Source organism: Rosa chinensis, chromosome 2 (genome assembly GCF_002994745.2).
Source record: "Rosa chinensis cultivar Old Blush chromosome 2, RchiOBHm-V2, whole genome shotgun sequence".
NCBI lineage: Eukaryota > Viridiplantae > Streptophyta > Magnoliopsida > Rosales > Rosaceae > Rosa > Rosa chinensis.
This window is the reverse complement of record NC_037089.1, coordinates 8,266,358-8,291,389: the sequence shown is the minus strand read 5'-3', so window position 1 is coordinate 8,291,389 and position 25,032 is coordinate 8,266,358. Positions and strand designations below refer to the sequence as shown.

Sequence of the window (25,032 nt, the reverse complement as noted above, 5' to 3'; positions counted from 1 at the left end):
GCGCCAGCGTGGCTCGGCTGTTTGGATCGCGGAGATGGTGCAACGATGCAGATCGTGGCAACGAGGCGATGTGGTTGGCCGGAACGAGGCCGTATTGTGGTGCATGACGGGTCTGGGAGGAGTGGTGGACTGGTCCAAACCAAGAAGATGGGCCTGAGTGATCTCTTTGGTGACCCTTTTAGGCTTTTGTTCTTGGGTCTCTCTGGTGGTCTTTTGCTTTCAGTTTGCTTAGTTTTTCCTTGTTTGGTTTTTTGTTGTACTGTTTAAATAAGTCCCTCCTCTTGTAAGCGAGGGTTTGGGTGTTTCTAGGTAGTGTCATTGTCTTTGTTTGGTGTCTTGGTTGTTTTGGTGTTTCTGGGCGTTTGTTGGTGCTTTCTGGTTATCAGCGTGATGGTGAATCACCCTTACATGTGGTCTTGTTGTTTTGGGACGCGATGTCCGAACGGGTGAAAACAGTTCATCTAAATGCTGGAGGCGGGGTTGTATCGTTATACATAGGTCTGGTTATAGGTTAAATTGGGTTGGGGTTGAACTTTTTTAGCTCATGTTTGTCTCTCTCGTTAGATCCGATGATATGTAACATGTTTAGTTATTAATAGATGATTTATTTTCTCAAAAAAAAAAAAACAAGCGTTGAATGTCAATCCAATTCATGTGGCAATACACACTATATTACACATAGAAGATTAGAAGTTTGCGTTTCCCCTTTTTCGTTTGGTCCAAGTAGAATGTTTCATTGTTTTTGTAATGTACATTACTGCCTATACTAGTGTATGTAATGTTGGTCCATGTATATGATGATGTTACACTTTGACGAGTAGATCACCTATCTGCTTTCATGTCCCTAATAAAAAGAAGGGGTTTTGTCTATTTACCCCATTTCTAAGGAATTCTTTCCCACTTACCCCATTAAGTTTTTTTAATTCTCTCTTACCCAATACACTCTAAGGGAGTCTTCCCTAATACCCCATTAAGATTTTTTTTTGTTTTTAATTTTTTTTTAATACTATTTTACCCCTCACCTCTTTGTTACTTAGAGAGAGAGATAGAGAAAATGGAAGAGAGAGAAACCATAGGAGACTTCGCCGGAGCCGGTCACCGGCCGCCGGAATCCGGTCACCGGCCGCCGCCCACCGGAATTTGCTGAAAATCTCACCGGAAAAGTTTTTTTTGCCCCCAATAGTCGTCTATTGCCCCCCAATAGACGCCTATTGCCCCTTAATAGACGTCTACTGCCCTCCAATAGACAACTATCAACCATGTATTGCCCCCCAATAGACGACTATCAGCTATGTATTGCCCCCCAATAGACGATTATCAGCCATGTATTGCCCCCCAATAGACGTTTCAATTACCGAAATGGGAACTAATTTTCCTAAAATTACACAAATAAAACTTTGATTAAAGAAAAAAAAGAGGAGATTACGTCAATTCAAAACGTCTATTGTCCCCAATAGACATCTATTGCCCCCCAATAGACCTGTATTTCCCTTGGCATAACACCATTTTGTAGCTTGTTACTCCAATAATTTACATTTTATATCATCAAAATTTCTCATTAAAAGGCCAAAAAGAAGAATAGAGAAAAAAAAAAAAAAAAAAAGAAGAAGAAGGACCGGGAGTTGTTTAGAGGTGCTTGTCGCCGGGGAAGATGATGAAATTGATTTGGGCACCCTTCTCCCTTCTGTGAAGCCGTGCTCAATCTCACCGGAAAACCGCCTCAGGTGCTCACTGGTGAACTTTCGCCGGGGAGGGAGAGATTGATGTCGCCATCGACCCCGTCGGAGCTCCACCACCACCCCCGCCACATCTTCACTTATTCTCAGCAGATCAGCCGGAGATGCTACTCCTCCGAAACAGAGACAGAAATCCATTTCGTCGCCGATGAAGCTGAGTCAACCAAAAGCAATCTCCAGTGTTCGTCGACCTCAACCACCGAGAACGACGAGTTTGCGCTACGACGGGCCGGGTTGGGCGAGTTCCAATCGGATTTATCCTCCAGCTTCGGAGCTTCGACGGCACAGAGAGAGAGAAACCGGAGGCCAAGGACCCAGGGGAGGAAGAAGCCTTCGTCGCCGATGAGGTCGTTATGGACCGCTGAGGAGGTCGATCTCGACCATCACTCACATCCTCGCCTCCGACGACATCTTTCTGGAGAATCTCGCCGGCGTTGAAAAACCAAAGGTATTTTTTGCCGGCGTGCTGGAGAGAGAGAGGAGAGAGAACCGGCGAGTTGGACAGAGAGAGAGGACAATGGCTGTAGTTGTAATTCTTTAATTGAGTTGAGGGCAAATTGGTCATTTAGATTTAGATTGGGTAAGTGGGAACAAAAATCTGTTGCTGGGGTAAGTGGGATAATTTTTACTCATTTTGGGGCTTTGGGTCAAGGACCCTAAAAAGAAAAGTTGCAATGATTTTTATGACCAAAAATCTGAAATGAAGGAAAAGAGTCATCGTCCTGGAATTGGTCGCGAGTAAGAAAATCTAAAATACGGCATCGTCATCATCTGGTGGTCTCCTTCCCTAACTGAATTGACGAAGCTACGACGAAGCTGCCATTTAATTGTTCGTATTCTTTAGCACTCTTTCTGTTCTCCAAACCAGAAAGAGTGCTAAACCCAAAGGTACCCTCTCCTCAAACCCTCCATTTTTACCTTTTGTGATTTCCCCAATTAAAAAGACCCAATCTTTATTGCATCTCATACGATTCAACCCAACCCCTTTATTCAACTCCCCCCCAATTCGGAACCCTAGACTTGCTTTTTTCTGTTTCAATTTGGGAAATTAGGGTTTGATCAGGAGGGGGGGGGGATCGATTATGGGAGGACCCAATTGTAAAAATGCCCGATTTCGTGGGGCGTTCAATGCAATTTGTGCTCTGGTGTTGTTCTTCTTGTTCTACACCCAGGATAGTTTCATCAAAAACCCGTTTCTGGGTGCTTCGAATTCGGTTCTTCCTCCTATCTGGAGCTCCAAAGTTGATGCCTTTATGGGCAATCGGGTCGAAATTATCCGCCGGAGAATGGCCCAGGTTAATGTGAATGTTAATGTTACTTTTTCTAATTCTAGTGGTATTAGAGTTAATGGGTCAGATGCCAACTATGTTACAGAGGCTGATCCCAAAGTGTGCACTGGGTTGTTCAAACACCATGGTTTTGCTACTAAATGTGAATACTTGATTGCCCACCCGGAATGTAATCCCGGCGGGCACTTTAATTACATTAAGTTTCTGTACTGTGACTGTGGGAGCTTTAGCTTTCTGGGCTATGTTGCTTTGACAATTTGGTTGGCTGCACTGTTCTATCTGTTGGGCAATACTGCCGCGGATTACTTCTGTTGTTCGCTGGAGAAGCTTTCGAGTCTGTTGAATTTGCCGGCCACTGTGGCCGGTGTGTCTCTGCTTCCGCTTGGGAATGGTGCTCCGGATGTGTTTGCCAGCATTGCTGCTTTCGTGGGGAAGGATGCGGGCGACGTGGGGCTGAATAGTGTGTTGGGGGGAGCTGTTTTTGTTACTTGTATTGTTGTTGGTATTATATCTCTTTGTGTGGCTGACAAGGGTGTTCAGATTGATAGGAAGTGCTTTATCAGAGATATATGTTTTTTTCTCTTTACAATCTTCTCGCTTGCGATGATATTGGTGGTTGGGAAGGTTACTGTTGGGGGGGCTATAGCATTTGTGTTGATTTATGTGGTTTATGGGTTTGTGGTGGCTGCGAATGAGCTTTTGAGAAAACATGTTCGAAAGTTAAGGTTTGATGTTGTAACACCATTGCTTCCGGTTAAGGGAAGTATATTTTCACAGGGAAATGAGGAGGATGAATCCATATATGCTGGGCTACTTGAATCTGAAGAGGGGAATGACGTGCCTTACCTCCAAAGTAAGCTGCCGCAGTGGATGTGGGCTTCGAATGTAGCAATTTATTCAAATCAGAGTGCGAAGAGTAGTATGGACAGCTCAAGGTCATTGTGGGGTTGGAAGGATGAGGAACATATCAATGAAAGCTCTTCCTCTTCTAAAGTTCTATCAATTCTAGAGATTCCATTGACACTGCCGAGACGGTTGACAATCCCCATAATTGAGGAGGATAGGTGGTCCAAAGGTTATGCTGTTGCAAGTGCTGTGTTAGCTCCTATTCTTCTGGTATTCTTATGGAGCACTCAAGATGATGTGGGATCTACGAGTGTGAAGATTGCGTGTTTTATAGGTATTGTCTCTGGTGTTGTTTTGGGTATCCTTGCATATCTATACACCAGAGCTGACCAACCTCCCCGCAAATTTTTATTGCCATGGGTTTTGGGAGGATTTTTCATGAGTATTATCTGGTTCTACATTGTTGCAAATGAGCTGCTTTCATTACTGGTGGCACTGGGTGTAATTTTTGGAATAAATCCATCAATTCTCGGATTGACTGTATTAGCATGGGGCAACTCAATGGGTGATTTAATGTCGAATGTTGCACTGGCAATTAATGGTGGTGATGGTGTACAAATTGCAATGTCAGGATGTTATGCCGGGCCTATGTTCAACACACTTGCTGGCTTGGGGATGTCGATGCTGCTTGCCGCCTGGTCTAATAGACCGGCATCTTATATAATACCCAGAGATAGTAGCTTGTATTTTACAATGGGATTCCTAGTGGCAGGGCTTATTTGGTCACTGATTGTGCTGCCCAGGAATGACATGCGACCCGACAAGATCTTAGGAGTCGGCCTTATAACACTCTATATGATATTTCTCTCCCTCAGAATAGCCGCATCAATGGGGGCACTGTCACTGGTAGTTGTATAAATAAATGTTGCATCGGTTACTAGGTTGTGTCTTGTACAGAGTTGAGTTGGAATTGCATTGTTGATGCCAGAAGTTGGGTGTTTCATCAGTTGTAACTGATACTGTTTTATTGTCTTTGATAATGTATTACACTTTCATGTTAGTACAAAAACAGATTTTTTAAACTCAAATTCAAATTAGGCAAATAGTTTATCATTATGATTACTTGAGGTTGTTATTCTTTAGTAATCTTTACTCTTATCTGAGCAGGAGGATATTGCTCGGCTTAATCTTTTTGTTGCGTCGTGATGTGATGGTAGAAGAAACAAAGAATACGTTTGGTATACTTTTATTTACATTTCTCCTGCGTCTTAGCAGTGTCTTTAAACTGTTGAATTTCTCTTAGGTCACCATATAGGTGGCTTTTCAGTAATCTTGAATTAGTTGCGTGAACATAACTATATAAGTAATGCGTGCTTTTGCTGGATTGCTTGTGGAAGTTTGGCAGAAAAGAGGCACTGTGTCCTTTTCCGGAATAGATAACAAAGGCAAGCGGCTAGTGACCGCAGTAATGTGCTGTTCTTAATCTGAAGACACTAATCAATTTAAACCAGATATGCAGGCCAAGTTCCTTTTCAAACTCTTCCTTTTAAGATACTAAGGGAGACAACCAATGTATTTGTAATCAATGAAATATTTCCGTTCTGGCAAATACTAGGTAGTTCATCTTCAAATGCTATCTTATTCAAAAATGCTTACTATGAATAATTAACATTCTTGTAAAAATGTATGTGCTTATCTTTCTCTTTTAATCTTATTCAGTTGGAGAGCAAGAGAACATCTAGATGTGTCTGTTCAGAAATTCTTTTGTTCTTTCTGCGAGTAAAACGTGTTCCATTCAGAAATAATTTCATTCTTTCTAAAATCCTTGTTTGGGTAACTGAGAATCTAAGAACTGGAAGTCCTAAATTCTGAACTGTTAGATGACAAGGTAGAGTAAGATGCCATGTTCTTTTTCCTTTACCTAAACATTGTAAAATTTGTTTCATTTCTGATTGAAGTTTTTGATAAACACCAGTATCTGCATTAGAACTCTAGCTTATTACATATTTGACAACCCTTTGTGGTGCCTCATCCAGTCAAGAATTAGTGATGGTGCATCCTTTTGTAGTCTTATTTGCACACAGTGTAGTATATCATTAATTACAAATCAAACAATTACAATCTCTTAACAGGTGAGCTGATCCCAAGTAGTACAGGTTGGGACAAAAAATAATCCAAAAAACAATTTGAGAATTGAGAAAAACCCGGAGAGGGAAAAAAAGGAAGCATGAGCGTAATCCAAATACAGAAAATTGAACTGCTCAGATGTAATGTCACAGCAAGGAAAGCTTCTCTTTGATATCTGATAGTTAGCACCTGGTGGATTCACCATAGATGTAATCAAGAATGGCAATGACTCCGAATACAAAAGCTTGATCTATGCCTGGTGTCACCACAACATGATACAGATCTTTACTTGCCATCATCTTCTCCAACTCCTTCACTCCTATCTGTGCTCCATTGTAAGAAGTAAGAAATCCAACTATTAAACATTTCAGTAGCAATGCAAAAAAGATGAAACTTAATCATGACTATGAATTTTAGCAATCCATTTCTACCTGTGCCATTACGTTGCCTTTACAGTCAACAATGCTACAAGCCTTATCCGGGAAATGGCCCTTTATCTCGAAGTCCCAGTCTTTGTTTTGTGTTCTCTTAGTCGAGATTCTGATTGCTTGAGTCCTTGCCAGGCATGAGTTTGGCTCTTTCAAACTGAAAACCAACTCCTGTGATCCTTCATAGTCTAAAGCATAGCCCTTCCATTTCCTGTAAATGCTTAGCGCCTCAACCATCGCTCCCTGATTGAATATGAAAGAAATAGTTTCCGGGTAACTATAATATTTCAAGTATCCACATTAGCTTGCATGATATGCAGGGAACATTATGTGCTTATCTATCATATGTTAGTGTACCTTTCGACGAATGAGAAGCAAGGCGTCTCCATCTCCATCTCTCAGAATCAGCTCATCCTTTTTTCCCAGAATTCCACATCCATCAACCCTGAAAGCAACCTTCTGACTACAATCTGTGACTACAAAACCACCTCCATTTATCGCATGTGGCCTCCTCCTAACTACAAACACACCCTGTGCAGAAGAACAATACATCTTGCTGATTATAGGCAACATGTTGGTTTTCGCTGCCATGATGATCTCTCTGTTATATAGTATATACTCTCCAACTATTCTATAGAATCAATTAGCAACTTCCAGCTTTCTTATGCTTCAGCGCAGGGGATTGCTGTTTTATACAAAAAAATGGGAGATAAACTGAGAAAACTATTAAAGCTTGTTCTAGTGGTTTCTGCATTCAAATGTTTGGCAAGTTTTGAGTCTTTTGACCGGTATATATATTTAATGCAATACGTACATGATGTGGAAGAATATTTATGAATTATGCAATGTGCTTAATCATCGTACGTATATGGTAATTGCTTGTTGAAAAGGATGAGTGTTGGTTCACGCGCCCATTATCAGCCAATCAAAACAGACTGGTGGCGTGGAATGAAGGTTCAATGGCTTGCTATGGGTTTAAACTTCAAAGAGATATACCAATTTTCCTGATTTGAGAGAGCAATCAAGGAATCCAAAGAGGCTCAAATGTCTAAAGAGGGAATAATATTGTTTCAAAACTATCACGGTGGCATTCATTTAGGCACAATGTGCTTGATCTTGACTCCGGAAAGATGCATGTAAGCATCTTCTACTGGTTGAATTCGACTGCCGTTCAAAGATTCATGCACATGATCATTTGAATTCTGCCGAAATAGATGCTCATGAGTCATGACCTTGAAATTAATCAATGGATTACACTCCACATGATTATAATGCAAATTAGCGGTGAGTTCATAAATTTTTCTTCGTGGAGGTCATATTTTAGCATGCATGTTTATAACATTTGAAGAAGTATGTTTATCCATAAATATTTAAAGTAAAATTGTAAACCAAGAAGCACTGGACAATCTTATGCAAACCAAGAAGCACGCCAGACAATCTAATTGGTATATTGCATGTTGAGTTAGAGTAATAAATCCGTCCCTAATGCATATTCATGTACGCTTTAGTTATGGAAGCAGAAGATCGTTACTTAACAATTTGTTTACTTTTTGCGAAGTTTAGAATTTTTAGTTGCCCACAAAACGTGGTTTAGACTATGTTGCTTGCATGACTAAATGACTCATGAGATGAAGCTTCTTCATCACTAGCCTCCTAAAACTGAAGCAACCCGGGCAAAGATAAACACTAAAGAGGTCTACTTTTTTCAATGATTTGGCAAAGGGCAGAAGCTAAATGTGTTTCTGTTACCCATTACCCATTCAACTAGTTCACATTTCTTGCACACCAAGAATAACTTTTATGAGTTTATCTTGCTTGGCCCCCATTAGTGATTCTAATAGTACAACCCTTACACTCCAAGGTTTACTTTCTCTCCTCGCTCCCCACTAGCCATTCTTTGACTCTTTACCGAAAGACACCAAGGTCGGCCTTCGGTGTATGCGTGGTCGCCCTCGCCGATGTCCCCTCCTATAATGCAGGTGGAGAAGAGCAAATGTAGGGAGTCGGGTCAAAGCGCACTGTAACTAAAAGAGCCATTCAATTTAGAATGAGACAAAATGAGACTCGTCTGTGAGTTTATGTAATTTTAGGACCGGTCCCAATGTCCGTATTTCACGAAAAGTTTGGGCTAAACAAACTTGAGCCCAGGACCACCAAAAGCTTGAGTTGCAGCACTAAAAAAGAGAAAGCTTTCGGCCCTTTTCCCTGTTTGGGCGCCACTCCGCTGATCTTTTTCTGCCCCATCATTACTAAATGTGAAGGTTTTAGGCCTGCCTACAAGGCATTGCCATTCAATTACAAAGTCACCGAAAGCCGTCACACGTGTGGACACCGAGTATAAGCAAAGCACACGTCACCCGCACACATCGCAATGATTACACACGGCACCCAGCGGCGCACGTTAGCCTGACCTGAGTGAGTGGCCTTGGGCTCCGCGATAGGATTGGGGCCCGGCCCACTCGGACACGTTACCCAGTTAGTGTACCTCTTTGGGAAAGAGCAGAAGAGGGCCTCTGTTTATATGAAATGTCGCTTCGGAGGGGACCCCACGCAAACCCACCCCATCAATCAGAACTGTGGGCCCCGCGCTTCCCCCTCCTCCTCTTAAAACGTGCTCACGCACTCCGATCGCGCGCGTGGAGTTCTAGAAAATGGGTTGAAACTTGATACCCGTACGGAAGTAACTGGCTTTAATTAATTTGGGTTAACGTTTTAGTTTAGCTTGGGTTTAATGTATGTACATGTCACAGTATATTTGGATCGCATCGTATGATCTTACCCATTACTCAGCCAAAGTTCCGTCAAAATGTTGTATACGGTATCAACGCTGATCATGAGTATTTGAAGGCTAATATCGAAATGTGAAATAACGTTTTAAACGTTGATGATGAACTTTTAAAAATTGACTTTAAAATGTCAAACAATATTCTAGTGCTGATTATGATGGATGATATGTGAGCGTATTTGAACGCTAATTACGAGTATTTGAAGCTTGGCTTTAAAATGTGAAACAATGTTCAGATGCTCAAATGTGAAAGTGTTTAAATTTCAATTATTGTTCGTTGGAGGTTGAAACAGTTTCTCACACATTAGTATTATAAATAGGGCTGTCAATTCTGAGTTCTAACACGACTCGAAACCCGCAAGAAATAAAATGGGTTGAACCCGCAAGAATAAAAAGTTGGTCCGTCGTGGGTCGACCCGCCATGTTCCATTTAATAAATGGGTCAGCCACAGGTCAACTCGCCAACACGAAGTGAACCTGTATAACCCAATTATGCTATATTTTTCTTTAAATTTTGGACATTAAAAGTAATTGATCATAGGATTAGACAATTTGAAATATTTTGATTTATAATTATTGGATTTAATTATTTATGAATTATATATAATTATTTATATTATTCGTCTTGTAGAGTTTTTAGTGAATATAATCAATTTATGCATTTTTTTTAGTTAAATGGGTTGCATTGTTAACCTTAAATGAGTCATTTTGTCTAACACGATACTACCTATTTATTAAATGGGTTAAGCGAGTTGGAAACGAGTAACTCGTATAATAAATAGGTTGGATTTTGATTTAAATTTTTAACACGATTATTAAATGAGTTGGGTTAGGATTTATATTTTGCGACACGACAAATATTTTGACCTGACAAGACCCATTGACAACCCTTCATAAATTACAATTTACATTTTTTTCTTGCATTTGAAGTGAATTTCAATTAGGAAAACGTAAAAATAAAAACAAAAATATTGAATTTAGTGTTAATATATATTGGGAACTGTCATTGATTGGGCCACCTGCATGTGAATTTATGGACCAATTTAACTGAGTAGCTTCAAAATTCAAGCTCCAACTCCAAAAGCTCTAGCTACAAAAATACAGGTCACATAGTTACAATCCAGCCTATGTTTCTCAGATCGTACCTGACAATGCAGAAGGCCATACTTTAGCATTGAACAATAAATCATGTAAAAGATCTTGGTCCAAGAAATAATGGCATCAAAAAGTATCCCAAGGGGTAAAAAAAACAGGATACACAATGTGATTATACGAAGGCAAAGATTTACACATAAACAAGCTTTGTAAATCACTGTCATTTCTGTAATCTACAGTGAATAATCAGAAAGGAAAAAAAAAATGGTGGGATTGGCCCCAGAACAAAAGCCCAGAAAAGAAAGTAAGAAGCTTTTGGCAGTAAAAAAAATCCCCAGAATTGCCTGCTCAATTTTGACAAGCTCTGAAGTGAAATTGGAATTTTACCCAGAGATTTGATTTTGACCTTGATGATGGTGGTAGTTCTTCTCAAAATCAGGGCTGATTTGTCCAAACACACCCAACGAACCACCACCACCACCCTTTCTTCTCTCTCCTACGCAGCGGTCACGTGCGGTCTGTGGTACTTACCATCGTGCTTTTCGCTTCTTCTCTGCAATCTCTGCAAAACCCATCAGCGGTTTAAGACAGAGAGAGAGAGATGAAAATTTTAAATAAAGGCTCTGCCTTTTTCCTTTCTATAATGGTTAAAAACTCCAAACCCTCACTCAAACGCGATCAAAATTTCTCAACTTTGCCCAAATGGGATCGTACACAACACTCCCTAGTTGCAGTTGCAGCCTTTTTTCACAGCCGTCTTTACTGTTTACCTCCCCATTATTATCCTCATTGAAATGCAAACTATTATTATTATTACTACTACTGCTACTACAACGACCAACCATGCACAAAGATACTACTAGCTCTGTTTAAGTCTGTGACACAATTTCAATAATGACGCTCTTTTCAGCAATTCAGCCTCATTATAGAGTGTAAACCCTTACCCTCCTCTGTCTCTCTCTCTTTGTTTACCGTTTAAACCTCTCCCCCATTAAAACCCCTCTTCTGCAAAACTGTACAATACAGAGAGTTTTTCTTTTTTCTATTTCATTTTCTGGGTCGTAATTATCCCCGTCAGAGACTGTAATTACTGCTCTACCACAGACCTTTTGTGTATACCATTTCACACCTACCTTCATTTGCCGCTTCTTAGTCTTTCTCACTTACCATTTACTTATCTCTCTCTCTCTCTGCTGCTCTGTTTCGACCTTCCAACACTAGCAGCAGCAGTAGCAGCAGCAGTAGCCCCATTACTGAGTTTCTCTGGAAACTTTTTCACCTTCATTGCTTCTTTTGTGAACTGAGTTTTGGTGGCTCAGGAATTGGGTTTTGGGTCTTTTTGGGCAAGTCTTGTTGGCCTGAAATTTGTCTGACCCCAAATGGCAGCTCAGTCTGGTTGTTCTGCTCCGGTTGTGCCTTCTCTGCCGCCGCCAACTCCAAAGTCGCCGCCCCAGTACCCGGATTTGTATGGCAAGCGCAGAGAAACCGCCAGGGTTCAGATGCTTGAGAGGGAAATTGGGTTTCTTGAGGTACTGAGGTTTCAAATTTTAACTAGCTAGCTTTTTAAAGTTGCACTCCATCTGTGAAATGGCCTAGATTTATTTTCTAGTGATTTTTTGCTAGTTCTGTGTTTGAGTTGCATATTTGAATCCTGGTGTTAAAAATTTCAGATTAGGAATTTGATTATTTTGGGTTAAGATGGTAAATTGTGAGATTTCAAAGACTCTGGTTTGTCTTTTTTCTAGTTTTCAACCGAGCAAAAATTGTACGTACGTGAAAACAAGCTAAAGAGAGGATTGAGCAGTCGCTTTCCATGACTCCATACCAAGAAAAACAAATTAAAAGAAGCACATGACTTGTCGACTAGAAAATAAAAAACCGTTCTTGGCTTAAAAAGGCTTTCTGTTTCTTTAATTGGAACACAAAAGATTCAGCTTTTGATTTCATTAGCTTAATTATGTCAAACTGAAAAGGTTGCTAGGACTTCCATCTCTGTGAACTGTAACACCATTTACTAAGCAAGTGTTCTTATAGCTAAGACCGTATGTTGGCTTAGCAGTTAGTTTAAAGTTGAGGATGGAGTTGAGAATTTAACCAAAGAGCCTAGGAGATTAGTCCTAGTTACTTTTTATGGACTAATAAACTTGAAAGCTTCAGACCCTCTTCAATAATAATCTTAGAGGTTCATCCAGTGAATGATTTTCTTCGGTTTGTCTTGTTGGAAAATTTTGGTCTGCTAGTTAACTTTGTTTAGCACCATAAACCCCACCCTTTTGCAGCAAACGACATGGAGAGTGAGATCTCTGAATTATTGCTTCCTGTTCTGGTTTAAATTGGCCATATTGAATTATAAAAATGTAGGCCAAGTGCATGATTGTGTTCTGTTTCATTGTGGTTGTTATCTGTTCTCCAGTCAATGGGTACACTCATAACGTGTTTGTCAGGTTTTGATTGACTTCATTGATACCTCCAATTGTGTTTAACCTGGTCAAATAATATTATGGATATGTTTTGTTGACCAATACTTCAGACAGGTCTTTGTGTTCAATTTGATCTATGATTATTTACTGGAAGCCACATTTTTTCTTTCCATAGTGGACTATCAGATTATAGGTTCCCAATCAGGGACTGAAATGAATGAGGAAAAGTCTATGTAGGCTACTTGCCAAAAGTGTACTTTTATACCTCTTAATCTTCCTTCTTAGACCTATAACCAGATTCCTGCTATTGTTAAGGTGGTAGCTTTCTTCTGCTGCATAAATTAATACTAGTAATAGTAAACGAACCTATGTTCAGATTGGAAACAAGTTATTTTGAAATATTATGCAATAATAATCTCACTTGGTCTTATTATTGGTATTTTCTTGATTTCACCTCTTAGCTTCTGTGGAAAGTTAACAAGCTTATTAATCTTTTTCGCTTGTGCAGGAGGAACTAAAATCTGTTGAACGCCTTCAACCTGCTTCCCGATGCTGCAAAGAGTATGTTAGTTTTTCAATTACCTTTTGATGGCACCTAGTTTTATAGTAAAAGGAACTGCAACTGAATATCTTTCAAATTTGTTTGTTCTAGCCATGTAAGAAAAATTAGGTGATTCTCTTTGTATAATGTTAGTCATCTTCTAGTAGATTGAATATGATTATTTTGCAGGATTGCTGATTTTGTGACTGCGAATCCAGATCCGTTAATACCTACGTAAGAATATCACCAAATTTTTGTAAAGTTTAGTTTGCATTATGTGCATTGTAATCACTATTTTGTATTTATCTGTCAAGCAGAAATCGAAAGAAACGACGATCCTGTCGCTTTTGGAAATGGCTCTGGTACCATCTTCTCTTTACTTTTCATTTCTTGTTTATCATTTTTCAAGGGAAATACTGCTCTAATAGTAAGATAAAATTATTTCAAATAAAGAAACTGTTAGCACTATTGAACTGAGAACAACTCCCCAGCAAATGTAAAATATGCTGTGCTAAAAGATCAAGAAGTACTTGAATTTTTTCTATTGATAGAAATGTGAACCCAGTCTTCAATTGTCTTTCTGACATCGTAAGTTATTAGTTTATTACTTATCCATATGCTCTAGTCATGGGTCATTTGTTAAGGAAGTATGATTTTGATGATGCCTAAAAACTTAATATTATTGATGGAAGTAGCAGTAAAGCTAGAAAAGATTTTGTGCTTGGTTCCTAAAATAACAAGATTAACCTTAACATTTGATTAGCAGTATCTTTGGCCTCTTCTTTTCCCTCCTCTGTAATGCAGTATCAATGAATTAGACATAATGCCTAAACTTCCTAATATGACATAAGATTGTTTGTGGTACAGTGGAATGCCCTGTTTTAGCTTGTCATCGATTTGCTGTTGCTGCTGTTGTGATGGGTGCACTCTTCACCTAGAAATGCCACGCTGCTCCTGCTGCGGTTCAGGCTGCAGTTCATGCAGCGGTAAATGCTGTGGTTCATGCAGCGGTTCAGGCTGCGGTTTATGCAGCGGTAAATGCTGCAGTTCATGCAGCGGTAAATGCTGCGGTTCATGCAGCGGTAAATGCTGCGGTTCATGCAGTGGTCCATGCTGCGGTCCATGGAACTGTAATTCGTGTTTCAGTTGCCCTTCACTACCAAAGTGGCGATGTTGCTGCTCATGTCCCCGATCCCGTTGCTGCAAAACTAGTTCATGTTCATGCAGCAGAAATTGCTGCATTTTACCATCGTGTTCGTGTTCATGTCCCGATTGCTCTTGTTTGAATTGTTTCAAATGGAAATGCTCTTGTCCTAAATGTCCGAAGGTACGGCCTTGTTGCTGTTGTAAAATAACCTGCTGTAACCCTTGCAGTACATGTTTGTAGTATTCATGACGTCTCATATGGAAGCTCTGTATCATGGCTTTTTCATATTTAACTAGTCTAGATATGCTGCAAATATTCAGGGATTCATAAAATTGTGAGTTTATGAAATAAATTTTATAGTATTGGCCTCTTCATTGTTGGTTTTCTGATGAGGAAGTGCGTTCATTATCATCTGCAATCCTAGTCATTCTGATTTACAAGCCATAACTAGGCTCAGTTTAAGTTCCTAGGTCACTGAATCCCTGTAATCATTTCTGGGCTTTGGGATATAATATCTATGTTAATTCATTTGTTGCTCATTTCTGGGCTTTGGGATATAATTTCTATGTTAATTCATTGCTCATTGCTGGTATAGTTTCTTGCTCATTGGTTTTGGGAAACTGTAGTAGCAAATGGAACTATATTATATGTAAGCAACCTCCACTATGCAATTAAAACAGTTGTGTCATTCTATTACATTAGTTTTCTAGCCAAGGCATTTGCAGTTCTTTCATGACAAGCTCCCTAACCTTCCTTTTAGGGAATGCCATAAGAACACACACTCTCCCAACTTTTTTGTTACTGTCCAAGTTTCTGTTCTCTTTGTTGGCCAAACTAGCTCCAGAAAAACACAAGAACAAGAACCGCATCTCAACTTCACAACAGCGTCCATGCAAAAGCAACTGGGCTCTTAACGAGGTGTAGGGGGTTTGCCCACATGATCGAACCAAATTCTGACCTTGATGTTCTACTGCCGCCCTTGGCAGACACAAAGGTGACTGTGTACTTCTTCTTCTCCCCTACAGTTGCAAAGAAAAGCCTTGAGGGTTTAACAATAGTCTTCACTCCGGGTGGTCCGCTCACTATGACCTTGTATAAAGAACCTGCAGTCCCTACATTTGTCAATTCTCGACTGTATCTCACAACCCTCTTGTTCCCAAACACAACTGAGAATGAAGGGTAGTTGAGTTGTCCAGGATCAGAGTACTTTCTTGCGCATGTAACGTTTCTCTTAGCAATGGTTTGGACATGATCGATGGTGTAGTCCAGCGAGCACAAAAATGCAACATAGTCATCGCTCGAAATGTCGTATACAAGACCCGGCGTGACGGCTTTCGAGGGATCGACATGGCCAGAACCATGTGCCCACGGATTCGAAAATGTGCCACCGGCAGCATCACGGAGAGGAGACATGGTGTTGTCATGTGTGTACGCTGTAGTCATGAGAGCGGATTTAATTGCACTTGGGCTCCAATTGGGATGGGCCGCTTTGAGCAATGCTGCAAGCCCACTTATGTGTGGGCATGACATAGATGTACCTACAAATAAACAAATCAGTGGTTAATGCAAACGGTAACATGATGTAAATTCACAATATATAGTTTTTCGAAATATCTTCGAATGTGACATAAAAACTTGGATCGGTGGATCCAGATCTAGCTTGAAATATGTCATACACGGATGTATGTATGATAGAATTTCCGATCACTTTCATAAATTTAAGGTTAGCAGCATCATGAACGTTTAAGAAATGTAGCCGTTGGCAAATGACATGCATACCTGACATGATGTTGAACTGACTCTTCCTAGAGTCCTCCGCAAGCCCAGTGGGCCCAATAGCCTCTGACCATGCAGCCAAGATGTTAACCCCTGGACCAATCACATCGGGCTTCAAGATCTGGGGAGTAACCAAATTTGGCCCACGAGAGCTAAACGCCGCCACAACCGGCGACGGCCGGACATTCAGCACCGTCCCACCAAAGCTAATCACCGCCGTCGGATTCGGATCTGACTGTGCATACTGCCTTATCAAGTCACCCACTTTCCTCCCAACCGCAACAGCCGGTAACAAGTGACTGTCCGCCACCATTTCCTCTCCGCTCGCGGCGGTGTTGGCGAGTATCATCCCAACCCCACCCGCGGCGCGTACAACTCCACCCTTCTCCACACGTGCGTTAACTCCCCTGTCGCAAATCACCACTTTCCCACGTACCGACTCCGGTTGGAGCGAACCGGGCAAGCACAGATTGCTGGAGCCGTTAGTCCCCTTGTTGTAAACCAACCCCACCGGTTTTGACCCCATTCCGGTGCCGCTGTAAAGTGACACGCCGGTGAACCGTTTTTGGTTTCCGAGCAAAGCGAAAGCCGGGAAGTCCCGGTCCAAGGTTCCGGCTCCAACCGTCATGATCCACGGGGCTGTGTTGGCCAATGAGGCCCTACTTGGCCCGCTATTTCCGGCCGAGCAAGAGACGAAAATGCCCCTCTCCATGGCGGTGAAAGCTCCTATTGCGATTGTGTCCCTAAAGTACGGGGCGGACCCGCCGCCCAAAGAGAGCGACAGCACATCAACTCCGTCGAGGATCGCCCGATCCATACCCGCGAGGATATCGGACCCGAAGCAACCCGTGGTCCAGCAGACCTTGTAGGTGGCAACCCGCGCGTGAGGCGCCATCCCACGCGCCGTCCCGCTCGCGTAACCCAGCAGGCTGGCGTTCGCCACCAGCGACCCGGCGGCGGTGCTGGACGTGTGGGTCCCGTGGCCGTCTTGGTCCCTCGGCGACTCGGCCTCTTTCGGTTTCTTCATGTAGCTTCCGCCGGAGGCCATGCGGTAGCCTTTAGAAAAGCTCCGGGCTCCGATCAGCTTCTTGTTGCAGAGAGAGGGGCTGAAATCGGCTCCCGACTCGCACTGTCCCCGCCACCTGGACGGGATCTCTGGCATTCCCGCATCGTTGAAGCTCTTGGACTCCGGCCAGACTCCGGTGTCCAGCACTCCGACGATGACGTCATTGGAGGCCTGGTTCAGGTCCTGGAGCGAGTGTCCGGCCCAGAGCCCGTTAGCGGTTTCCAGGCCCAGAAACTCGGGTGTTCGTGTGGTGTGGAGGTTGTATAAAGTATCCTCGAATACCCCGATTACAGATTCCGACTGCCGCAGAGTGTCGGCCTGTTCGGGATCTAGAGAAGCGGCGAAGCCGTGGTAGGCGGCGTCGTAGGTGTAAAGGAGGGCGTCAGAGTCAGAGTCAGAGGAGAGAGCTTGGAGGTTGGCTGAGTACCAGTCACTGTGGGTGGCGAATGAGGAGGGTTTGGAATGGTGTTTCATCTGAACTATGTACGTCTGTTTGGCGGTTACGGATAGACATGGCAGAACAAGTGTTAAAGCTACGAACCAGAACTGGGCCTCGGAGGAGGCCATGGCTTAGGCTTAGATAGATTTGGTGCGTGTGTGGAAGGTACTGGAATTAATGGGAATGGAAATGGTGAAGAAAGAGAGACAGTGTCCAGTCGCTTAACAGCTGCGACTGTCAGAGAGGATAAAAGAAGGAAAGGTTGAAGATGAGAGAGACTCATGTCGGGCTTATAAGCAAGTTGGGATATTAATTCCGACCTTCATTTTCCTCTTATTACTGCAATGCCACCATCTTCTTCACCTCGCTACAACAATTTCTCATTTTTCTTTTTTTTGCACCATTTAATCTCATTCTTCTTGTTCACTCTAATTCTGAAATTTTCTTCTTTTTTTACACAATAACCGGTCTGTTTTGAGTCCATGCACGAGTGATATGATCGATTTTTTATGAAATAGGTTTTATAAGCGTGAACGATTCTGAATTCTTAATTGTGCAAGTATAAGGTAAACATGCATCCGTCAATCAGAAAAATATAGAATTGAGTATCAGACTCTTTTAGATTTAAAGAATATTATTGATTATATATAACGAGTAAGAATTTAAGTGTCACATCCTTTATTGATTATAATTTAAAAATTGTTAGTTGATGTTGAGTTCATAACAAACCACATGCATGCAGCGACTTCTTTAGGCTAATAAACACCATTAACATTCATCTAGCTAGTAGCTTCAGTCTTTTACCATCATTATTCTAGCTAGTTGGTTAGTAGCATGAAAGAAGAAGACGATGAAAAGACTGTGCATTTGGATTTTTGGATATCTTTCCATTTCGTGTACCCATTACAAAGGCCAACATGAGTCATGACCAATTATTAATTCAATGGAATCAAAATGCAATTATTTTCATGCATTCACGGGAATGCCTTAGATCTTCATCTAGGTTTTCCATTGGCGATAATATATATATATATATATATATATATATATATATAGTATAAACGCGTTTATTATTTTGACATTTGGTGAATGAAGGAATTGTATTTTTGCTGCAGATGTGATTGTTTGTACTGTTTGATCTGCAAGCTCTGGTTTGTCTTCAACGAACAAGAAGAAGCTACACAGCTGGAGACGCGTCATTTGAAGTGTCCACAGCCTCCGAGCACGGCCAAAGTTATCTCTGTGAATTCGATCGTGTAATTCCAATCCTAAATAGCTTGATGGTAAAGCTTTGTCTTCCTTACATTGCAGTATATGTGGAGACATGGATTTCGGATGTGCTCGTAAAAGATGTGTGATTGAACTCATCAACCATAGACATGAAATTTGGATGTTGGATCGTAGCTAGAGGATGTGTGATTGGACGCATAAACTATTGATCATATAAGTTTTGAGGATAGATTGTACTCAATCTTATACAAGTCTCAATTTCCTTGGAGGTTTTAGATTTATGAACTATTTTTCATATATTACGTATATAACTTCTATCAACGAGAAGACTAATATTATTAGTATTGATGAAGCAACTAATAATTTCAATAAAAATTTTGAACGTCAAAAATCTACTGAAACGAAACTTGAATAAATGAAAGAGATATATATTCTCTTAATCACCAAAATTACACTGGAAATTAAATACATCAATTTAGAAAGCACAAACTCGACATTCAAGCCATGCATTATTGCTCTTCGTACTTTTGATAATTAGGTTATAGCAACGTCAAAACTTGCGAAGCAAACATATGAATTATCATATTACAGTTTATGGGGACATATTGTCAAAGAACACATAGGTAGGGTTATGTTACGTACATTGATCACCAGATTTTTCGATTCAAAAGGTAATGTTGGGATTGAGCAAAGGTTAATTTTTCGATACAAATGTGTCATCTCCTCGGATGGCTAAACCGTAAATTGGTGACGGGAATGGGAAGAAAAAGAAATGGCACGGTGGTCGAGATAGAGAAGAAGAAGAAGGAAAACTGTGCCATCCAAATTATGCGGTATAATTTTGTCTTTTCCTATTTAGTCGTGGAAAAATGGAAATAAGAATGTAACGGCTACATTAAATTGTTTATGTAAACCGAGGAAAAAAAAAAAAAAGGCTACTGTGCTCAGTCTTTTTTTGACTGTAACTGTGAGACTCTACATGGCAGTTAGGCGTGCATGGACTTTACTTAACTGCCTTGGGAACTACTCCCACGCGCTCTATTTTTTTTTTCTTTTTTGGAATTTTATCTGCCTCCTTTTCTTTTCAAAATTTGCTGCTTGGGGGCGGTTATTCATTTGATAATGACGCGTAATTTGTTTTCTTGTCGGAAAAGAAAGGTAATCATTCATCTAACATATTTTAAGCAAGTAACAATAATTGTTGTCTTTAAAGTAGACGTGGACTTTTGACACTAAAATACTGGAATGGCCAGAAATTTACATTTTTTATAACACGTTTATTTATCTGGAATGAAAATAATTAGAAATCATAGACAACTGAAATGAGATAATGAAAGAATCGGTATAAGAATATTTCATTTTCATTACGTAGTCTACTCACCTTTTGAATGTAAATTATTCTATGCACCGACGGTGCAAATGACCCAACACTTATAAGATGATCTCAACTCTTGATATTTATAATCAATATTTTTATTAATAACCTAAGAGTAGGGGTCGTCAATGGGCAGGGCAGGGCCGGCCCTGCCCAAAATTAATGGGCTCGGGCCGGGCCGGGCCAAAACTTTTTTTTTTTATTTTTCGGGCCGGGCAGGGCCGGACTTCTCTTAAAAATCAAGGCCCAGGGCCGCCCATGGGCCCAGGGCCTTACGGGCTTTTTAGGGCCGGGCCGGGCCGGGCTTTTTTGGATGGGCAGGGCCGAGCCCATTATATTTATATGTCATATTATTTTGTTAAAAAATTACAAAAAACTATGAAAAAATGATGATATGTTAATTATTGAACAAAATAAAATACAAAATTAAAAAAACATATGGCCTAATGCAATAATTAGTTCAATATAACTACATAAAAATATATTAATACAAAAATTGAATGGGCTTTCGGGCGGGCCTATAAGGCCGGGCCGGGCGGGCTTTAATGGGCATATAACGGGCCGGGCCGCGGGCCGGGCCTGGGCTTTGAACCCTCCGCCCTAGCCCTGCCTCGTGCCCAATGGGCAGGGCCGAGATGGGCTTTTCTGCGGGCCGGGCCGGGCTTTTGCCCACTGGGCCGGGCGGGCGCCCATGGGCTTTTAGGCCCGCGGGCCAAATGATGACCCCTACCTAAGAGTGTATTTAATATAATCTAACCATCCATTTATGTCTGTGCAAGTGCACGTCGGTGTATTGAATCCTCCCCACCTTTTGAAATCAAAATAAGATTACAACTAATTAGAATTGATGTTATTTACTGACATTCATGAATCATAATTAGAACCAATTCAATTATTAAAATACCCTTATGAGAGTCACAAACTTTACAGCTTCAATTCACCATGATTTGTCATCATCATTTGGTCCTAGTAAACTAGCTTTTTGACATGTATCTCAAGAAATTTACTTCAGGATAAGGAACACCTATTGTTCCTCATCCACATTATGCAAGCCTAGTACTTCTACAACTTTCATGGGGCTCCGATTATATTGAGAATTTGAAATGAAACTAGAAAACCTCTACTTAATCTGATTATGAAATGAAGAAAACAAAAGGAGAAGATAGAGAATAAAGGAGAAAGATAGGTCACTACTTTTGGTTAAAGCTGTTTCTTTTACCATATGAGCTTTGTCGTTGTTGTTTTCTAAGACTGACTTAATTTGTTGTTTTCTATTATTTAACCGATACGATAAAAGATTTGACCTAAATATCTATCTGAATCATCTAAGTCATGCTAGATTTGACCTATTTTCACCTAATATCCAATTATGTATAGCTAGATCTAGTCTAGATTTGGTAATTTCTATACAAATATGGAAACATAGAAATGGTTAATTTCCATAACTTGGTAACCATTTTAGGTATGAAAGACTCATGAATGATGTTCTTCTACCCAAAATATCCTTATATATTTTAAGTAACTACAAATTACCCATCGTCCTTAATTTCTTTCTATGTTTCCGTATTTGTATAGAATTACCGAATTTAGACTAGATCTAACTACACTTAATTGGATATCAAGTGAAAATAAGTCAGATCTAGCATAATTTAGATGATTCCAAGAGAAATTTAGGTCAAATCTTTTATCGTATAGGTTAAATAATAGTTTCAACTCATATTCTAAAAAGAGAAAAATATAAACATCATACCAACACCTCAACTAAATCCAATTTAAAAAAAAAAATTGGTAACCATGTGATCCATGTATTAAATTATATTTTGATCTACAATTATTTACCTCCGTTGAAGAAAACATCAATCAACGTTCTTCATCTCCAACCAAAAAAATAAGAAAGAAAAAGACCTTCTTCATAAAAACGTGAAATCAATTATTTTTCTCATCTGAAATAATAAGAGAAAAAATTGAAAACCACCAACTACATGTTTAAGTATGGGAAAACGAAGGAGACACAGAGAGTGAGAGAGAAAGTGGTCCAATGATTTTACGGGCGCGTGATGTGTGAATATGATGTGAAAGTGGGATGGTGAGCACATGCTCGCTATTCTTACCTCTGTGGCCCACCTCACAAAACCGCATATAGCGGCGCCAATCCAGCCAATCCAATTTTCCCTATTCCTCTGCAAAAAGGCACGCAAATTACCGCACGCTTCCACTCTCCCTTTTTCATTTTATTTTTTAATTTCAATCTCACTCTTTGCTTTTTTTAGCTAAATCATTATTAAAATTTATTAATTATCCACGCGGGTTATGCCATTCAGCTAATCCTCTTTTTATTTTATCACCGACTTTAAATTTTGGATTAATTTTTAGGAATGCTACACCGTTAAGCTATCAGCTGCATGCTTTCAGCCCAAGAAACACTGAACCCTCAAGAACCAAGACTCGTCCCTCTTCAATTTCTTTCACTCTATATGGATATGGGGAATGTGGCTAGTTTAATTCTGCTTTCAAGACCTGTGTGATTGATCCTTACAGTTGTAGGATTTAGCATTTTCAAACTCAAAAGGCTAAAAATAGCTTTAGAACTAAATTTTAACCTTGATTTCTTTACTATTCACGCATTGATTTAGACTAAGTTATTCACCATTGATTTAAGGGATAATGCTCATACACCCCGATTCTACCAAAATACTTCCCCAAAACCCCAGCTAATTATTTCCTTTCCCTTTCACACAAGTATCTGTCTCTTTCTTTCTCACTTGCACAAACTCTCACTTTTTCTTCCAGCTATACCCTTGTGATGTTTATATATATTTAATATTTCTGTTACGATTATGAAACGTGGTGGGCCCATTCTCAAAATTATTTAAACAGAAGTCTGTTAGTTTTCATCTTCCATTCAAAGATAAACAGTATGATTTACTATTCATAATTTCGATCGTTGACAGACTCGAATTAGTAGCTATCTGCAAACATACTGAAAAAGAACTGCAAACAGAAAAAGAAAAATTGAGAAAATTGAAGGCCTATAGAGATAATAGAGAATCCCCCAACTATTGGGATATCATTTATAGACTTCAAAATAGAATTTATAAAATAGAAGAAGAGATAGAAAATCTCTTATATGTTCTGAAAGAGGAACAAAAACCTCTTGATTACTTGAGCATTGGTTAGATCCGCACCCAACTGGTATCAGAGCTTGTAAAAGGCTCAAAGGAGAACCCCTCCTTAATGGGGACAATGTCCGAATTGTTACTAGAGAAAATAAATTCTCTACTAAAAGCTTCTGATGAGAAATATCAGAAGATGTTACTAGAAATATCTAGATGTCAGTCGACACTAGAAACAATACCTGCTATAATCCACCAATTGGAAAGATTGGAAAACAAACTGGATTATATCAAAGAACTTCCAAAAACGGAAGAAGAAAGACTGACAAGTGTCAGTAGAAAAATCAAAGAACAGCAAAAAACGCTGGAATCTATACTGAAGGACAAGAAATTGCCTACAGTAAAAAAGAAGACTAATGGGTTCAAACCATTAGAGAAACCAGACTCAAATCGTGTTCCTAACATGATTTTTCTGGAACCATCTACTAGTCATACTAGTATCCGGTATGAAAATCCGGAGAATACAGAAAAAAGAGAATTGAAGATGTTAAGCATCTTTGGAAAAAAGAAAGGAGTTCAACTTTTAAATGCCGAAGAATTTGAGTTCAATGAGATTGAACAAGAAGTAAAAAATTCCTCAATCCCAAAGTTAGATTTCAAACAGATCTACAAAAGAGGAAAGTTTGATCTAATGGACAGCCATTATTTTAAACTACTGGAGATTACAACCCCAGCAACCGCCGGTGGAGAGACTGATCTTCTACTGATCACTCTAGCAGAAGTTGCCAGAGCACAAGCAAAAAAATATCAATTTATGCATATTGGAGCAGTCCAAGTAGGCATAAATCTGCTCGCTCGAGAAGGTATAAACTGTTCAGTCCTCTGTGTACTACAGGACAACAGGTTAACAGACTTCCAAGCTAGTCTGTTGGGAACACTCGAAGCATCTTTATGTGACCAAGTGGCATATTTCAACTGCTTCCCCAACTTCACCACCAGCTTGAAAGATGCAGCTCATTGTCTCAGACTGAGAGTCAAGACAGATGGCATATCCATGAAAGAAGATATGCAAGAACTAGCAATAGTATATAGGATATACTATAAATTGATGAGTACTACAGTAGCTCCTAAGACACGGATTACAAATATCCCAGGTCTTACTACTGGATTCCTCACCAATCAGAAGAACCATTCACAGCAGATCCACAAAGTTACTTGGAATGAAGTAACATTTCCTCTTGAATGGAAATTATCCGGTCCAAAAAAGCAACCGGAAAGAGCAAAAGCAAAAATCTACGAGAGTAGAAGAACTGGAGAAATCAGCCTCAACTTCGACAATCACAGAAAGAGTGATGTCTGTCCTGAGAACCTCAGGATGAACAGCAATCTTCTGAGAAGAAGCTACAGCACCAGAGAAGCAAGTGTCAGTGGTACAAAACCCACTATTGAAGAACCAATATCAGAAGAAGATCTGGAAGCTGATCTATGCAGACCAGTCCATATGCTCAGAGCTGAGAAGCTCTATGATCTTTACAAAGAAGCTGAGAATTGTGAAAGTCCTGAACGATTAGAAAAACTAATCGAGGAAATGAAAGAATTCAAATGCAGAAAGACAAGAA

General features: G+C 40.2%; 4 protein-coding genes across 4 annotated transcripts; 2 read left to right on the top strand and 2 right to left on the bottom strand.

The window, feature by feature from the left end:
- Positions 1 to 2,412: 2,412 nt before the first annotated feature.
- LOC112186466 (cation/calcium exchanger 4) lies at positions 2,413 to 4,987 on the top strand. The gene has a single exon (XM_024324910.2). It carries the CDS (start codon positions 2,819 to 2,821, stop codon positions 4,787 to 4,789), a length of 1,971 nt encoding a protein of 656 aa, XP_024180678.1. The 5' UTR covers positions 2,413 to 2,818; the 3' UTR covers positions 4,790 to 4,987.
- Positions 4,988 to 5,957: 970 nt separating this feature from the next.
- LOC112186467 (protein LURP-one-related 6) lies at positions 5,958 to 7,206 on the bottom strand. Its single transcript, XM_024324911.2, has 3 exons — positions 6,784 to 7,206; positions 6,430 to 6,669; positions 5,958 to 6,321 (listed from the first exon to the last, which is right to left on the bottom strand). Exons 1-3 carry the CDS (start codon positions 7,015 to 7,017, stop codon positions 6,181 to 6,183), a joined length of 615 nt encoding a protein of 204 aa, XP_024180679.1. The 5' UTR covers positions 7,018 to 7,206; the 3' UTR covers positions 5,958 to 6,180.
- A 4,046-nt stretch (positions 7,207 to 11,252) lies between these two features.
- On the top strand, positions 11,253 to 14,788 carry LOC112187458 (guanine nucleotide-binding protein subunit gamma 3). The gene is made up of 5 exons (XM_024326251.2): positions 11,253 to 11,835; positions 13,235 to 13,287; positions 13,457 to 13,501; positions 13,585 to 13,629; positions 14,135 to 14,788. Exons 1-5 carry the CDS (start codon positions 11,686 to 11,688, stop codon positions 14,652 to 14,654), a joined length of 813 nt encoding a protein of 270 aa, XP_024182019.1. The 5' UTR covers positions 11,253 to 11,685; the 3' UTR covers positions 14,655 to 14,788.
- Positions 14,789 to 15,037: 249 nt separating this feature from the next.
- Positions 15,038 to 17,962, bottom strand: LOC112187457 (subtilisin-like protease SBT1.8). Its single transcript, XM_024326250.2, has 2 exons — positions 16,194 to 17,962; positions 15,038 to 15,952 (listed from the first exon to the last, which is right to left on the bottom strand). The coding sequence occupies exons 1-2, from the start codon at positions 17,821 to 17,823 to the stop codon at positions 15,291 to 15,293; spliced, it is 2,292 nt and encodes a 763-aa protein (XP_024182018.1). The 5' UTR covers positions 17,824 to 17,962; the 3' UTR covers positions 15,038 to 15,290.
- Positions 17,963 to 25,032: the final 7,070 nt, after the last annotated feature.

What these genes read in the sequence shown, in the direction of transcription:
- LOC112186466 (XM_024324910.2), top strand. Translation starts at nt 2,819, where the DNA reads ATGGGAGGACCCAATTGTAAAAATGCCCGATTTCGTGGGGCGTTCAAT.
- LOC112186467 (XM_024324911.2), bottom strand. Translation starts at nt 7,017, where the DNA reads ATGGCAGCGAAAACCAACATGTTGCCTATAATCAGCAAGATGTATTGT. An exon ending in TGCTTCTCATTCGTCGAAAG is followed by an intron (nt 6,670 to 6,783) that starts GTACACTAACAT and finishes ATATTCAATCAG; the next exon opens with GGAGCGATGGTTGAGGCGCT. An exon ending in AAGGCAACGTAATGGCACAG is followed by an intron (nt 6,322 to 6,429) that starts GTAGAAATGGAT and finishes AATGGAGCACAG; the next exon opens with ATAGGAGTGAAGGAGTTGGA.
- LOC112187458 (XM_024326251.2), top strand. Translation starts at nt 11,686, where the DNA reads ATGGCAGCTCAGTCTGGTTGTTCTGCTCCGGTTGTGCCTTCTCTGCCG. An exon ending in GGGAAATTGGGTTTCTTGAG is followed by an intron (nt 11,836 to 13,234) that starts GTACTGAGGTTT and finishes TCGCTTGTGCAG; the next exon opens with GAGGAACTAAAATCTGTTGA. An exon ending in GCTTCCCGATGCTGCAAAGA is followed by an intron (nt 13,288 to 13,456) that starts GTATGTTAGTTT and finishes ATTATTTTGCAG; the next exon opens with GATTGCTGATTTTGTGACTG.
- LOC112187457 (XM_024326250.2), bottom strand. Translation starts at nt 17,823, where the DNA reads ATGGCCTCCTCCGAGGCCCAGTTCTGGTTCGTAGCTTTAACACTTGTT. An exon ending in TCAGTTCAACATCATGTCAG is followed by an intron (nt 15,953 to 16,193) that starts GTATGCATGTCA and finishes GTTTATTTGTAG; the next exon opens with GTACATCTATGTCATGCCCA.